The 18,122-nt window shown below is 36.3% G+C and overlaps 1 protein-coding gene across 3 annotated transcripts in view; it reads left to right on the top strand.

The window, feature by feature from the left end:
- KCNH8 (potassium voltage-gated channel subfamily H member 8) overlaps positions 1 to 18,122 on the top strand; it is a 380,763-nt gene that overhangs the window by 96,794 nt on the left and 265,847 nt on the right. For 2 of the 3 annotated variants that reach the window (XM_005545676.4, XM_074033725.1), the window contains exon 2: positions 13,944 to 14,177. In XM_005545676.4, coding sequence (XP_005545733.2) covers positions 13,944 to 14,177 — 234 coding nt within the window. Of the gene's footprint in view, positions 1 to 13,943; positions 14,178 to 18,122 lie in introns of those variants that run through there. The other variant, XM_074033726.1, reaches the window with a different exon arrangement.

Genomic DNA, 18,122 nt, shown 5'->3' with positions numbered 1-18,122 from the left:
GCCGTCTATCTAATCTAGTTTCCTAATGTTTTATAATGTGGCTACCTTAGGTAACTAAATCATGCATTTATAATAAAATTAAATGTATTTAACCTTAAAGATATTAGACTTCGACTTGACCGATTCATTGCTTTATCAAGTATCTCATTTGACATCACATCCACACATCTATACTTAACCGAAGCAGGGAAAGGAGCAGGGAAGCCATCCTGGTATCTTTTAGCTAGAGCATATTCAGTATCACAACCAATGCCTTCCCCAGTGTTTACGGACTCAAAACATAATTATATTGATTTCTTTAAAAATCTATACTGCAAATCATATTTAAACATAAAATATACTTAGTATTGGCATGGAAACATTGTGATTAGTTTCATCTAGTTTCATGAGCTCCCTCTTTACTCACTTTCTGCTTTCTTGGCTACTCTTTTCAGGCTCATTTGATGGTTTCTCCTGATTTTTTTCAACCTTTGACAGTTGAAGGTTTCTGGATTCAGTATTCAGACTTTATTTTTGCTCTGTTTTTACTTACTCTCTAAATTATCCAGTTTCTCCTAACTCCAAATTTCTATCTAAGCATAGCTATCATCCTTAAACTTCAGACACTAGGCCAGGCGCAGTGGCTCATGCCTGTAATCCCATCACTTTGGGAGGCTGGGATGGGCGGATCACCTGAGGTCGGGAGTTCAAGAGGAGCCTGACCAACATGGAGAAACCCCGTCTCTATTAAAAATACAAAATTAGCCGGGCATGGTGGTACGTGCCTGTAACCCCAGCTACTCGGGAGGCTGAGGCAGGAGAATTGCTTGAACCCTGGAGGTGGAGGTTGCAGTGGGCCGAGATCGCGCCACTGTACTCCAGCCTGGGCAGCAAGAGCGAAACTCTGTCTCAAAAAACAAACAAACAAACAAAAACTTCAGACTCTATTCAACAGCATACTTTATATCTCCTCTTGGATGCTTAATAGACTTCTTAAACAGCATATAGAAGACCAAACTGTCAAAATTACCCAGACCTGCCAGGTTTTTGTTCCACCTCATAAAATATACCTCTTCCTTTCTAGTTATTAAGGCAAAAGCATTGACATCATTCTTGAATTCCTGTTTTTTTTTTTTAAATCTCCAACTGCAGTGGAATCCATAGGCAAATTTTTCAGCTCTTCTAAAAATGTCTCAGATATGACCGCTTCTCACCACATTCATTGGTATCGCTCTGGTCCAAAATCACCTCATATTTTTTATGGACTGTCATGTTAACCCTCTACTGGTCTTCCCAGTCTGGCCCTTGTTCTTCTATAGCCCATCCTATTTTGTTAAGTGGAAGAAATTTAGGGTTGAGATATTTAATTCTAATTAAGATGCTTCTGCTGGATCGTAATATTCAAGCTGTTTTCCTTTTGTCCATTTGTATTTGTCTTTTTTCTTTCTTTCCTCTCTCCCTCTCTTCTTTTCTTCCTTCCTTTTATTCTTAAGATTAAAACTGTATGCAGTTTTTACATTGTTCATTATAGTCATTAAGTTCTAGTCACTGTTCACACATAACCTCTGTATCCATATGGGAAGTATCCATAATTCATTGACTCACCACCTGTTTGAGATAGAAAGGATCTTGGAGATCATATGATTCAACTACTTCACCTTACACATGAGACAGGTAAGATCCAAAGAGGGGAAGTGACTTTAGCATGATCATACAGTTTTTTATTGATTGAATTGAAACCCAATTCTAAGATATCTCATGTGTAGACTAGCGTTTTCCCAAAGTAGAAAATATCTACTAGATATAGTATATCTAATATGTAAACCTCCTCATGACTTAGGTCTAAAAGGTGCTCAATCCACAATCTAATCAGCAACAGAAATGAGTTTTCTCATGAAAACACAATTTTGTAAATTGCAGATTAGGTGGCTGCCATGGTGTCATATCAACATAACTCAGGTGTATTGACAGCATTGCCTTGGAAAAATGTGTGTGTGTATGTGTATCTTAGGTAATATTCAGTTATAAAAATACACACACACACACACACACACATACACGCTTGATAAAAGAGAAACCATTCGTGATGGAGCAAGTATACAGTTGAATATGCCTTTATAATTTTGTGTATAAGGGACTCAGGTATGTGTGGCTAACAAATCATAAATAACTTAACTACAATATTGAAAATTGTAATAGTCTTAATTAAAAAATAGGCCATGATGATAGAGAATAGTTGAGGGAGGGACCTACTTAGAGAAGATGATCAGGGAAGGACTCTGAGAAGTGTACATTTAATCCACGACCTGAAGTATGTAAAACAAGGAGAAGAAACCACATGAGCAAAAGCCTTGAAAGTGGAAAGAGCTGGGAAGAACATTCTTGAGTGTAAGATACCAGGTGTGAGGAGTGAGTGAAGTTTTAGGCAGAGTATTCCAGGCCGTGAAAGAGGTAGTTTAGATCTCATTCCAAGTGCAATGGAAAATCTTTAAAGAATATAAAACAGGAGGGTGATACGCATGATTTTTCTGCAAAGATTTCTAGGTAGTAAAACCAAAAGCAGGTGTTAAATCCACATGTGGGTTAGGTGAGCACCCTTCACAGTCCTACCATAGACATCACTAATGAGAGAGTGAGAGTCCCATTACTAGGGTACTGGTGCAGAGGAGGCTGGGCAACCACTTTATGGGAATATGATAGAGGGGGATTAAAGGATTATAGGTGCATGAAGTTATGTATTGACCTTTATGATCCTCTCCAAACTTTAAGCTTCTATAGTTCTATCAACTAAGCTAATTATTGAAAATTTCTTTTTAAGAATAAAAGAAAACCATAAGATCAAAGGGGTTATTATTCAGAAGGGAATTCCCACCCTCACCCCAAACATAGAAATCAAGTATATACTTATCTAGAAAGGTGGTATCCCCCTTTCTACATTGGAGCTGCGGAATATAATCTGAATCCCCTTCCATTAGAGCAGAAGGTCTTATTTTTTTGTGTGATAGCTCTCACTGAGTAATCTTGTTTAAAATGAAGGTCACCAGGTCCTATACCTTGGAGATTCTGTTTCAGTAGACCTGAGGTAAGGTTTGTGAAACTGCAAATGTAATAAGCAACCCAGGAGATTCCAATAGATTAGGTGGATGAAGTGAACAAGGACTGTACTTTGAGAAACAGTGGGCTTCGTGACAACAAAAGAAAAAACAAAACAAAACAAAACCTATTTAGACCCTAGCTCTAGTTCACCTCTAGCCATCCTCCACTGAACTCAGGAGTATTACAGCTGTAAGGATAATTTAACTTGTATTGTTAGGTTATGCAACCTTTCTGAGCCAAAGTTTCTTCATCTATAATGACATTTACCATAATAGCTATTGTGAGGGCCACAGATTCAAAATACAGAATGCTGACCTGAGCATCTGGCACATCACAACTGCTTAATAAACAAAAGCTATTATCTGCTTTATTTCAGCCTAATTTATTTAGCTTCCTTCTTACTACTCATCTCTATTCTGTCATGCAGAGTCAGCATCCACCTGTGTTGATTTGTTTCTCAACTATTGTCTTCTTCTTGCCTTGACCTCTCTTGCAGACTCCTAGAGACTTGCCTTAAGCAAGTATCACCTTAATTAAAGTTTTTTTTCCATCTCTGCATTATTATAATGACTCTAGAAGAAAACTCCGATGTTACAGCCATGGAATAGCTATGACCATCAAATTAGTTTAGTCTTGTGTTTCCTGTTACTTTACTTACAATTATCTCTTGTAAATCTACTCATCTTTCCTGTTTAATCTAACATGAGTACTGCAAAGCAGAAGAAACTATGCAGGAGACAGATGAGATTCTGGAAAATGCTACCAAATTATGGAAAACATTTGAATACCATTATCTTTTGCAGAATATAAACAAAACTTAAATGGAGAAAGGTCGGTCCACTCTGATGGATTGGGCATACTAATTTGCATATGTTGTCTTCAAAAATTCAAATTTAAAAGACCTATAAGGGTAAAAGTAATAAAACGACTAAAACATGGCTGAATTAACCATTTTTTTTCCTCAAAGCCTCATGTATGCTTGAAGTAAAGAGGCTGTTCCAGTCTATTTGAAATTAAAAAGAAATATTCTTTGAATTAAATATAATTGCAAGTAAAGTCTAGACTGTGCTTCGGGAGAATCAGGGGACAAGTTAAATTAAATGTTTTGGGAATCTTAGTATTCATAGAATATGGCTAGTTTCATTTGCTAGATTCCACTTAACTTGTCTTTCAGTAGGCCAAAAAAGATGTCAAGATAAATAACTATGTTTTTCCAATAAAAATATTGTCTTGTGGTCTTACTTTGTTTTTAAATAAGCTTCTAAAAGAAATTTTTTAGAAGGTATAAAATTAAAGTCCCACTTAGCCACATAAACATATGTTTATTTAAGAGAATAAAATTTCAGTAAATGAAAATTGTCCTAGAAAATCCAGGCCCTGTCACTTTCTCCTTAACTCTTCACCTTTCCTTTACCTCTGGGTTGGGAAGTTACAATTTTTATCTACTATTCATTTGTATATTTTGAAAGGGGGAAGCTATGATGAAGAATAAGCTTTCTCCTTCTTGCTCTTTGCAAAGGCAGGGGAAAAGTTTGACCACATTTTCTTTACCCAATCTACCATAGATGGGCCCCTAGGTTGATTCCATGTCTTTGCTATAGTGCATAGCACTGTGATGAACATATGAGTGCATGGTTTTTGTTTTTTTGTGTGTGTGGTTTGTTATAATGATCTGTTTTCCTTTGTGTATATACCCAGTAATGGGATTGCTGGGTTGAATGGTTGTTCTGTTTTATATTCTTTGAGAAATCTCCAAACTGCTTTCCACAGTGGCTGAGCTAATCTACATTCCAACCAACAATGTATAAGCATTCCCTTTTCTTCACAGCTTAACCAGCATCTGTTATTTGACTTTTTAATAATAGCCATTCTGACCGGTTTGAGATGGTATCTCGTTGTGGGTTTTGATTTGCATTTCTCTGATGATTAGTGACGATGAATATTTTTTTGTATTTTTATTGGCCACTTGTATGTCTTCTTTTGAGAAGTGTCTGTTCATGTCCTTTGCCCATTTGTAATAGGGTTTTTTGTTTGTTTGTTTGTTGATTTGTTTAAGTTTCACATAGATTCTGGATATTAGATTTTGTCAGATGCATAGTTTGAAAATATCTTCTTTCATTCTGCAGGTTGTCTGTTTACTCTAGTTTATTTTGCTATGGAAAAACTTTTTAGTTCAATTACATCCCACTTGTCGATTTTTATTTTTGTTGTAATTCCTTTTGGGGACTTAGCCAGAAATTCTTTGCCAAGGCCAATGTTGAGAAGGCTATTCCCTAAATTCTCTTCAGGGTTTTTATAGTGTAAAGTCTTACATTTAAATCTTGAATCCATCTTGAGTTAACTTTTGTATATGGTGACTGGTAGGGGTACAATTTCATTCTTCTGCATATGGCTAAACAGTTACCTTAGCACCATTTATTAAATAGGGGAGTCCCTTCCCCATTGCTTGTTTTTGTTGGTCTTGTCAAATATCATATGGTTGTAAGTGTGTGGCTTTATTTCTGAGTTTTCTATTCTGTTCCATTGGTCTATGTGTCTGTTTTTATACCAGTACCACACTGTTTTGGTTATTGTAGGCTCATAGCATACTTTGAAGTTGGGTAGTGTGATGCCCCTGGCTTTGTTCTTTATGCTTAAGATTATTTTGGTTATTTGAGCTATATTTTGATTCTATATGAATTCTAGAATATTTTATTCTAATTCTGTGAAGGATGATGCTGGTATTTTCATCCGAATAGTGTTGAATCTGTAAATTCTTTTTGATGGTATGGAGAGATACTGATTTTTTCAATCCATAAGCATGGACTGTTTTTCCATTTATTTATATCATCTCTGATTTCTTTCAGCCATGTTTTATGGTAGAGTTTTTTTTTTAAAAAAAACTCTTTGGTTAGCTGTATTCATAGGTATTTTATTTTCTTTGTGGCTATTGTAAATGGGATTATGTTCTTGATTTGACGGTCAGCCTGGACAGTGGTGTATAGAAATGTTACTCATTTTTGTACATCTATTTTGTATCCAGAAACCATACTGAAAGTGTTTATCAGTTCTAGCAGGCTTTTGGCAGAGTCTTTAGGGTTTTCTAGGTATAGAGTAATATCATTAGCAAAGGAGATAGTTTGACTTATTTTCCCATTTGAATAACTTTTTATTTTTCTCTTCCATTATTTTTCAATATGAAACTTATTTATTGAACTCTAAGAGACAATAAACCTGACAAAAATTAGTACAATTCAACACTAAAGCTCATACAGGTGGAAAAGTGAAATTTACAAAATTTATTGATGATTTTGCTAATTCTAAATTATGAAAGAATATATAAATTTGCTTCAAGTTTGTTTATCTTGATGAGCTTTCACCTTTGTTTAGTGAAAGTTTTAAAATTTGTTAATACAGGGTTTTTTCTTCAATAAGATTGCTGTTTTTAAAATTAAGTTATTTTTATTAAGCCATTCAAATGAATGATTAAATAACTTTAAGAAGATTTTGTTTTGTTTTGCTTTTTTGTTTTTTTGTTTTTTTTTTTTTTTTTCTTTTAGATGGAGTCTCACTGTGTCGCCAGGCTGGAGTGCAGTGGTGCGATCTCAGCTCACTGCAACCTCTGCCTCCCAGGTTCAAGCGATTCTCCTGCCTCAGCCTCCTGAGTAGCTGGGACTACAGGCACACGCCACCATGCCTAGCTAAATTTTGTATTTTTAATAGAGACAGAGTTTCAACATGTTGGCCAGGATGGTCTCGATCTCTTGATCTCATGATCTGCCTGACTCGGCCTCCCAAAGTGCTGAGATTACAGGCATGAGTCACTGTGCCTGGCCAAGAAGATATTTTTGAGTATGTATGACATGCATATGACAGAAAATTCAAAAGTTAAAGTGGGTATACAATGAAAATAAGTCTCTCTTGTTTTTTTATCTTCAGCCATATAGTTACTTTCCTTCAATCATTTACTGTCACTAGGTTCTTGTAGATCTTTCCAGTGCTATTCTAAAGAATCATCTCAAACTTTAATGTGTACATGAATCTTGTTAAAATGTGGGTTAAGATTTAGTGGGTCTGGAGTGAAACTTAAGATTCTGAATTTCCACCTCCTGAGGCTGATGTTGCTGGCCCAGGACCATGCACCCAATGGCAAGGTTGTGAAGGACATTTGTTTCTGTTTGTCTCTCTGTTTGTTTGTTTATTGGACTGAAGGGAGCAAGATAGTCTCATAAACAGATGCAGTTTTCTGCCTTCTACTACTACCTCAGCACTAGAATTCCAGCTTTGAGCTTTGCATTGTTACAAAGCTTTCTTCCAATCTTTGTCTTAAGTGATAATCTATTCAGTATTGAAAAAATCAAACCATAATTGAAGAATGAAACATAGTAATATGAAGCCTGATACTGGATGTATAAATTACAAGGACTATGAGAAATCTTTTTTACAAATTTTTAATCTGCTGTTTAAACAAGGTTAGAAAAGTTACCAAATGAATATAACCTCCTAAATTTTGGCAGAAGGCGTGCTGTAAACTTTAGCTTGGAGCCTATACTATTAATCTAATAAAGACGCTATCATACTTGGAAATGATGCAGTTAAGCTCCCTGAAATCAATATGAAGTACAAAGATCATTTAAATATTTTAAAGTCATAAACATTAATATTCTATCTTCCTATACAAAGGAGTCTCCAGAAATGACTGTATTCAATATCACAAGGGATATAAACGTTGTCTTTGTTGAACCTGTATGTAAAGGTAATTCTGAAAGCATGGGGGGCAACTCCCAAAATGATGTCAAAAGTTCCTGTTTGTTTCTTGCTCTATGCAGGAAAGTGAAGAATGGAGGACTTACATTTGTCTACCTTCCTTGTCAACAGCGTATGTTACTACGAGTACTTGCTAACCCAATACAAGGTTTCTTTTTAAAAAGAGAACCAATATCAAAAATACTCTTCAGAAATAAAGATTTGAACTATAAATGTCTCAATTTCTGCATAATTGGCAGAAAGAGCCAAGAGAATACAGGTTTCTGTATGATGCCAAGTCAGTGTGTATCAATGACCCCATTGCTTTGAATGACTCCAGGGATCTGCCATATGGAGAGTTATTTCGCTCGGTGCTGAGATGGTTATTTTTAAATATTTGACGCTACAAAGGGAGAATGGTTTGTATCTACCTAATCTTCTTGAGCACACACTATTCTACTTAAAGCTGTGATTCTCAAACCTAAATTATGTAGTAGTATACTAAATGATATGCATAAGTCATAGTAGAAACAGCACAACCTTTCAAAGTTTCAATTGAATTAAAAGTTTTACAGGCCCATATCAAAACAAAATAACACTACAACAAGCAATAATTTATGAAAGGGTATAATGAAAAATTCTGATGAATTTTTAAGTTAAACGTAAGATTTGAAAATAATATCAGGCTTAGGAGTATGCTTCTAGGCCCTGTGGAATACAGATTTATTGGCCAGTAGGAGGATATTTCAGTGGGAAACTTTTTGAAGTACTGCGAAAATACATTAAAAGCATGTGAGATTAGAGACCAGATTATTTGAGTAGAAACGACATTTCTGTGCCGCCTATGAGACTCCAGAGTGGCTGTATGCAAAACATTTTGAGACCACAGAAGTTACTGTCCTATTTCTGAAATACAGATTTTCTGCATGAAATTAGGAAGTGACATAGAGTTTGCTAACACATCCAGACTGGCTTAGGAGATGTCATCAATGAATTTTTAACGTATAATCTGTATAGAGAAAAATCCGTGTCTTTGGGTTTTATGGAGACTGAAATAGGTAAAAACATTTTTCTACAATTTGCCCATTTCTCCTGCTAGTAGGGAGCAAGTCACTTCTTTACAGAATGCATGGCATAGTAAAATAAGTCACATAGACTGAGTTTTAATCTCCAGCATTGGATCTTAGACAGGAAACTAAAGTTCTCTAGGTCTGTGTTCTCTGAAAAGTGGGACAAGTACAAAGATGAAAGAAGCTAATAGTGGATCAATGTTTATGTTCTTCTCTCTTTTTTATTTTCATCTTTTATACCTTCCCATTCCTACCCCCTTCTCTTTGGGCTTAAGAAGTTAACAATAAACAGTACATCTTCATTTGAAGGAGAAAGTGGTGCTCTATATTAGATCAGACTCAGTGACCTGGATGTTTACCAATCATGAGATTCTCTCTGAAGATTCATGAAAGCTTTTTGCTAAGAAAGCATTTAGAGAAATAGTCAACTACCTCGTGTATAAGTACATTTATATCTTACTGTTTACTGTCACTTTCAAACTGAATATATATACAAAAATGACCTAGAAACAAGCAGAGAAAAGCCGTGTGGCATTTAGATGCATATCGCATATGCATAATTGATTTCTTAAAAGGTTAAATACCCTTAGCATATGTGTGGATAGTGATATACCCATGATGAGCCCGTAAGTATTATGGCAGTGGCTTTGTTTTATGTAATTCTAAAGTAAATGTCATGTTTCTTCTTTAGGGATTCCAGGACTGGGATTCAGAAAAGCATATGTTTCCAGGTAGATAGCTGGGCAAGACAGGCTACTTTCCCAAATGTAAGGACCATTCATGTAGCTGGTACACTGAGCTTTATGAAGCTCAGGCTGCCACTAAATTCTCTTTAGAATTGAAATGCAATTACATATCGAGGACAAGTGCTAAATATAAACAGAAAACACCAAATACATGCCTTTATTTTTTCCTTTGTTTTTGCAGTATATTTGTGGAAAGAATTAACGACCTCAAAGACACTACAATCCTTAATTGAAACACACAGATCAGTCAACTTGGTGAATCCTTCAGCATCTTTTGTCGAAAGTTTGTTGCAGCTCTGAAGGACTGGTCTTTTCTTATATTCATAAACAATTATAAAGATGCTAAGGAAATTAATAAATGAAGCAAGTAACTAAGAAGTATACCAAATGAAGTATCATTAAATATGTCCTGAATATTTAAAAATAGGCACTATGTTGCATGAGGATACATAAGTAAGGGGTGAAAACTACATAAATGTGAGTGATTATTACAAAAATTCAAATTATGAGCTTCTTCTTTGGGGAAGGAAGGAAATACAATTCATATGGTATACACAGGGGTTTTCACTGCATGCATGATCTACATGTATTTATTATTGTTTAATAATATTACACAATCTTTACGGGGTATCCCATATTTCCTAATTTTTTAAAGTGGCAAAGGCAAGCTGGGTATGGTGTCTCATGCCTGTAAACCGGCAAGGCCAAGGTGAGTGAATCACTTGAGCTCAGGATACAAGACCAAGCTGGGCAACATGACAAAACTCCATCTCTACGAAAATTAGCCAGGTGTGAATTTTTAATGTATAATCTGTATAGAGAAGAATCTGTGTGGTAGTGTGTGCCTTTAATCCCAGCTACTCTAGTGGTTGAGGTGGGAGGATCGATCAATCAATTGAGGCTACAGCGAGCTGTGATTGTGTTACTGCACTCCAACCTTTCTTTCAAAAAAAGAAAAATAGAAAAGACAAAATGACAAAGCATAGTGAAGAGAATGCAAAAATTAAGTTGGTAAAAAATCCAATGTAATATAATTATAATAATAAAAGTAAATATATGAATCTTAGGTTGAAGAATGTATTTTTCTATTATACTTAAAAAAAACTTGATATATGCCATGTGCAAGATACAACTAAAACATAAGTCCCTGAAAATAGGAATATAGGAAAAGATATGCTAGACAAATACTAACAAAGAAAGCTATTGTATCTATATAAATAGTTTAAGAACTAGACTTTAGGATAAAATGCAATGTTTATTCCGCCTGCAATTCTTGTTTCCTTATTCATTCTCTGAACCTACTTCATCCAAGCATCTGCTTCTAACATTCTAGGACTTATGATAGGCTATCTTGATCTATTTTTGTCTTATTCCAACCTAATCATTTCAAAGCCCAAGATGTTTGATCTCTCAACTCTAGTAGTACCTATTATTTGTGTACCACTGATTTGGTACTTATATGATGTGTTTTAGTGTTATTTATGTACATGCATTTCTTTAATTAAATTACAATGTCTTAGAGCTAGAGATCATGCTTATTCTTCTTTAAACACCTCACCCCAGGACTTGCCATCTGGTAAAATTGTGTTACCTAGTATTATCGTATAATAGAAAGTTAATAAACATGTCAGCAGTCAACTGAAAAATGGCTTCTGAAAGTGCATTAAAAGCTTTTTTTAAGATGTTTAGTACTTTGTCAATGCTATGTATTTACATTTTCTAAGTAATCTTCCAGCCAAAATTTCAAAATGGAGTTGAGGAGAGACACACACTATTGTTAAAGGGACCCAAAGCTGTGCCGAGTTGATGAGACTGAGACTACAACCCCCAGTAGGAGGGTACCCCCCTCTGGAGACTCCCACAGGTTTATGACTATGTGATTGTTAAGGACTGGGACCACATCTAATGAACTTTTTACATCCACATCTGAAACAAAGTCCAACATACAATGTATAGTCAATAAGTGATTCAGCAACGTGTGAAAGAATTAATTATGAGTCTAGGGTAATGTAATTCACTCCTGTGGCTTCAAAACAATGTATAATGGGAGTTTCTCAGTGTGTGTCTCTAGCTCATGCTTTCAGAGGGAGAGAGTGGCTGGGAAGGCAGAAAAGCCAGCTGGGTGGAGGCGGGATGCTGATGCTTACACTACAGTTGGTACTCTGGGGTTAGGCGCTGATTGGAGCAAAGCTGAGTAGAGTGGATTTGGTTTTGCCAGCCGATGGTGGACCATGTTTGGAAACAAACAACAAAAGCTTAAAAGGAAATGGAGAAACAAATGGAGAAGATTTTCAGTGCTTCTCCTGCTGGCCATCAAGAAGTAGCTGGAGTACCTTCTTTCGCATGGCAGGAAAGATAGTCTGTCAGCTGCAAACCTCGTTTAAACTTACTGTTTTGTGAATAGGCAATATATAAAGCATGTGGGATGAAATTCAAAAGGTACAGTAGGGTGTATGGGAAAAATAAGTGTTTTCCTACCTCTGCCTATAGTTACTCTCTCTAGAGACAACACAATTACCAGATTCCATTTATTTTTAGGTATACAAAAACATTTCATGTTTGGTATGCATACACATATGCATATATATATATTTATTTCAGATAAATAGCTCATATAATAACATACTATACTGAATCTTGCTTTTTAACAAATTAACAGCTTATACTGTAGTTTTTCCATTTTTATCTTTATCTTTAAAATCCCAGTCTCTAACACTGTTGGTATACCAGTGTCCAACATTTGTTTCATGTATGAATGATTAATTTGATAATAGTATCTAATTCATTCATAGTGACCCTAAAAGTCACCCACCATCACATTTTATGAATGCCTTATCTTAAACCCCATCTCCAATATGCATCTTTTCTTTTCTCCCTGTTGACATTATATTCAAATTAAATCTCAAAAAATTTATCCCATGGAAACCTTCTCTGAATATTGACTGTCTCTCCCCCAGGAGTTATTTCTAAGCACTTAATATTACTTAATAGTTTACTATTTTGATTGTCCTCTAAGTCTTTTGTGTTAATATTATAACCATAAATATGTGAATAGCACTCTTTTTTTTTTTTTTCTTTTTGAGATCGAGTTTCGCTCTTGTTGCCCAGGCTGGAGTGCAGTGGCACAATGTTGACTCACTGCAACCTTCACCTTCCGGTTTCAAGCAATTCTCTTGTCTCAGCCTCCCGAGTATCTGGGATTACAGGGGCCCACGACCACGCTCGGCTAATTTTTGTATTTTTAGTAGAGATGGGGTTTCACCATGTTGGCCAGGCTGGTTTTGAACTCCTGACCTCGTGATCCTCCTACCTCGGCCTCCCAAAGTGCTGGAATTACAGGTGTGAGCCACCACGTCTAGCCTGAATAGCACTCTTAACAATAATTTTTTATTAAGTAGTTGTTTGTGCCAGACACTTCACTAAGCACATAATATGCATGATCTCATTAATTCCTACAACTCACCTATGAAGTAAATAACATTATTATTATTGTAGCATACCGGTCATTGCCCTGCCAATGTCACCTTGACTCACTTGGAGATCGTATCCAGACCATTTCCTTATATGCCACTGTTTTCTGGCATCTTTCTGCCAGAGTGATCTTTGGAGAGTGCACTTAGCTCAAGTGGGTAGGTCAGAAGTGCCAACATATTGACATCCCAGGAGTGAACTTTAACCAATTATGTGTGGACATTAGTGGGTAAATACTTCTGCTTTCTCTTCCCTTTGTGTGACAACCTTTAGTTGTACTCCTCACAATTATTTCAGGACCCATATATTTTGCCTACAGCAGTGAACCCCTTTTTAACTTACTCTTTATTTTCTTTCATCTCTTCCCTATCTCAATTTACTACTTGCTTTCTTCCTGGAATCACCTCCCAAATAAACTAATTATGCTCAAATCTTAGTCTCAGGATTTGCTTTTGGGGAAAGCAGATCTAAGGAAATTGAGGTTTAGAGTTCTTGAGTAACTTTTTCAAGTTCACCTATACATTACATGGCAGATTCAGTATATGAAGCCAGAAGCCATGATCAAAAGCATCATCCCTTACTGCCAACTAGATGGTAGGTGCCACAAAGCAGACCAGTGAACACGTATGTTTCTTCCACAGTGTGTTTCAAAATGCAAGCCTAAGTCAGAACTTAATGCATGCTTCTGCTGGTCAAGTCCATTTTATGTTTTGGAGTGTCTCTTTTCCACTGCTGCACATCAGAACGTGCCTTTTGGCAGTTAGCTAAACACATATGCTGGTCATTTATATAGGAATTGTGTATAAATTCTCATACTTATCTAGTTGCTGAGTATCTTCTCCTTGTTTTTCTATAGATAGCAACTTCATCCTCGCCAATGCCCAGGTGGCTAAGGGTTTCCCTATAGTCTACTGTTCCGATGGCTTCTGCGAGCTTGCTGGATTTGCCCGAACTGAAGTCATGCAGAAGAGTTGTAGCTGCAAGTTCTTATTTGGGGTTGAAACCAATGAGCAACTGATGGTTCAAATAGAAAAGTCACTGGAGGAGAAAACAGAATTCAAAGGAGAAATTATGTTCTACAAGAAAAATGGTGAGTTGGCTTTCTTTGGTGCTCACTGGAGAGTAGTTTGAAAGGCTGTCTTCTTTCAACCTAGTAATTGCTCCACAACTCCATTAAGGCTTAATGGCATTTCATATACATGCAGCCTGTTATAGAAGTTTCACAAATGACTTGGATGATAGCCTTGTTTTTACCATTAGTAGCATAAACTGCCTAGAAATTTTGAATTAGAATTATAACTATTCAATGTCAACGAATAGTTAACATATATTAACTGAGTTAATATATGTTAAAGTATGTTACTATTATATTTTGGTAATTCTTAAAATATATGTTCTGTATAATAGTTGTTTGTGTATTAACAACTTTTATCCAGGAGTTTTTCCCAAATTTTATGCCTTAAAGAGCTACATCTCAATTCCAGTCATTAAACACAGAGATCTGCGTGTTCCCTGCAAAAAAGGAAGTCAGTTAAAAAAAAAAAATCGGCATATGCATTTTCTTTTCCAGTTACCTAGCCACAGAGTCTTTCTCACTATTCTCTTAAATTCTAAACACAAAACAGGAGACACATAGCATCTCATGTTAGAGTAAATTTTCCTGGGCTTCAAACTGCCCCTGGGAAATACTAGGTATTTTCTTGTGGCTGCAGTTTTGTGACTCTCTTTTAAATAAAGAGGATCTAGGGGTGTGTAAAGTGTCCGCAGTCCTTGGGTTCTATGTAGGAATACATATCATTAGCAAATGGGCCCTGGTACTTCAGGTAAATTAAAGAGAGAGAAATGGGAGAAATGCTAGATCAAAAATTAGAGCAAACTAATATTTTATCAGTATCCAAAATTCTCATTTTTTCTTTAATAGCTTTCCTTTTCCCTTGTAGTAACATAATCCTCTGAGTTTTAGCTAGTGCATGGCTACCAAACTAGAAAAAAATATTTCCCAGTCTTATTTGTAATTAGGTTGCGCTTGTGACTAAGTTTTAGGCCAAGATATATGAGAAGGAATATTTTGTGCAATCTCTGGGTAAAACATCTGAAAGGGAAATTGTTTGTTCTCTAATTTATCTCCTTTCCCTTTCCCATGGTGTGGACAGAACTGTGCCCTAGAAAGTACATATATTGAAGTCATAACCCCCAAATGATTGTATTTGGAGATAGGGCCTTTAAAAAGATAATTAGTGTTAAATGACGCCCTCAGGGTGGGGACCTAATCCAATATGACTAGAGCCCTCATGGGAAGCAGAAGAGGCACTGAGGGTGTGCACACACAAAAGAAAGACCACATGAAAATGCAGCAGGAAGGCAGCTGTCTGCAAGCCAAGAAGAGAGGCCTTAGGAGAAACCAAACCTGTCAGCCCTGTGATCTTGGACATCAAGCTTCCAGAGCTGCGATAAAATAAATTTCTATTGTTTAAGCTACCTAGTCCATGTTATTTTCTTATGGCAGCCCAAGCAAACTAATATGCATATGTTAAAAAGTTAGGACAGCTTAAGAAACTTTTGGGCTGAGACAATGGAGTTTTCTAGATACAGGATCATGTCATGTGCAAACAGAGGCAGGTTGATATCCTTTTTTCCTATTTGAATACCCTGTATTTCTTTCTCCTGCCTGATTGCCCTGGCCAGAACTTCCAAAATTATGTTGAATGGGAGTGGTAAGAGAGGGCATCCTTGTCTTTTGCTGGTTTTCAAGAGGAATGCTTCACTGATAGGTGCAGCAAACCACCATGGCACACGTTTACCTATGTAACAAACCTGCACATCCTGCACATGTATCCTGGAACTTAAAATGAAATAAACTTAAATTAAAAGAAGAAAAAGAATTGCATATTTGAAATAGAAACAATAATGGCTAAGATGTTGCTAAAGTTTATTTACTGGCTCTAAAAAAAAAAGATAGTTCCACCTTTTATTCATTATAACAATATTACAATAATGTTTACTCCTTCCCTTCAAAATAAAAAGTTAAGACAAGGCTGGAAAGCCAGTTTCAACCATTTGACAAGGACAATAACATAATGAAATGCAGAGCAACAAGACAGAAGGAACCTGGGTATGTTTACAGATCCACTTTCCGCTCCAGACAACAAAATTTCTATCTTGTTTTGTTGCATTTCTATCTTGTTTGAGTCACTTATTTTGGGGTCTTTGTGTAACAATATTTAAATTAAACTCTAACTCAGGGTTTCTCAGACTTGCCACTGTTGATATTTTGGGCCAGTAATTCTTGTGGTAGAAGGCTGTCCTGTACAGTGTAGACGCTTAGCACCGTCCCTGGCTTCTATATCTTACTCTCATTACTTTGAGGTATTGAGATCAATGTCAAGAAGAGCCTGCATATGGAAATTTCATCCCCTTTTGTAAGTCATTTTTCCTTGGAGGATATTCCCTGATGATGTGAATTTTGGATATACAGTAGTTATGAAGTATTGGAGACTATCTCTTTGGGACAGGATACCTCAATTCGTTGGCACTGGTAACACAGTTCAGACCATTGTGTCCTTCCCAGTGTCAATACATAAGGCCTACATAGCAAATATGATAAAACAAAAGGATTCCAGCTCTATGTAATTATACCATAATCATTGAAAGGAGGCCTGAGATAAAAGAAAATGGAGGATGTTGCTGAGAATGCACACTGGCAGGGAGTGATAAAGCTGCCATCCGGTGGAACAAAGAGGAAAGGATTTCCTTTGTCTGAAATATCCGCTGACTGCAGACTTGTCCTTCTTAAGATAGGCGCCTTGTGTAGGTCACTCCAAATCTGTACGAGTATTTTCCTTTTTAAGCCACTTCACAATATCCAAATCTAGGTGTCAGGACCAAACAATGGAGACTTATAGGCTAGATAGGTAGAAAGTATGGCGTACAGGGTGGGAGCAAGAATTTCTTGAGCCCAGTTTTTTAATAAGATGTCTCTGCAACCTTAGACACACTTGAGTAGAAATCATTAAAGGCACCAATTCCCTTTAAGCTAGTCACCATGGGGAATTGTCTGACATTCTAAGAAAACTAATTGATCCAGTTACTAGACTGAAAATTGCCGTCTACCCTAGGCTAATCATACTGCATTATAACTATTTATATAAATTTCTGCCTGTAAATGCAGTTGTGAGCTTTTGAAGGCACACGTCTACATCCCCAGTGCCTAGAGCCTGGGGTTTCAGCGTTGTTCAGATGGTAGTTTCTTAGCAAATACTTGCGGAAGGGAATTGAAATTGATTATTAGCCTATGGGTACTTTAAAATATGTCTGGATTTCTGGTTTTAAAAAATATGCTTATGACTTAAAGTGTCCTCCTTCCTTTTTTCAAGGATCATTTTCTTTTAATATGCTTTAGAAAGCAGATGCTTGTCTTATCCTACCCAGATACATTTTGACATTCTGTGATTGTGCTGCTTTGCCTATTTGTTCCTTAATGCTATGATTGCTCTCCTGACCTTACAGAAAAAGTGATAGGGAAAAGCTATCCAACACAATTTCTCCGTGCTTCAGAGCTATAAAACCACATAGTGGGAGATCATCTCTGGTTTTCCTTGTTCTTTCTTGTTATCCTTCAAGCTGAGAATGGACACGCTGAGATGTCATGTCCTATTGTTTTCTTCCTCACTCTAGCTTGTTGGCAGAACTTTAATATCAACGAATTGTGTCTTCTCTAATAGCATGAAAGACCGTCATGATTGGACCTACCAGCCTTAGCTTTTATGTGTTTATCTTAACATATCTATCCTCTCTACAGAAAGCTTATTTTTTCCAACCTATTTGCATATTAGTAGGTCCAATATCATCAGTTTCCTGGAAAGAAAAATGTAGAGAACAAAGATTTAAGGTTGTTCTTAGGATAATATTGCCAATTTTGCAAAAAATATTATTGTGGTATATTAGTTTGTTAGGATTACCATTAAAAAGTACCACAAACTGAGTGACTTAAACAACAGAAATCTGTTATCTCATAGTTCTGGAAGCTAGTAGCCCA

The sequence above is a fragment of the Macaca fascicularis genome, chromosome 2, assembly GCF_037993035.2.
Source record: "Macaca fascicularis isolate 582-1 chromosome 2, T2T-MFA8v1.1".
In the NCBI taxonomy this organism is placed as follows: domain Eukaryota; kingdom Metazoa; phylum Chordata; class Mammalia; order Primates; family Cercopithecidae; genus Macaca; species Macaca fascicularis.
The sequence above is the reverse complement of the archived record's forward strand: the minus strand, read 5'-3'. Positions and strand labels throughout refer to the sequence as shown.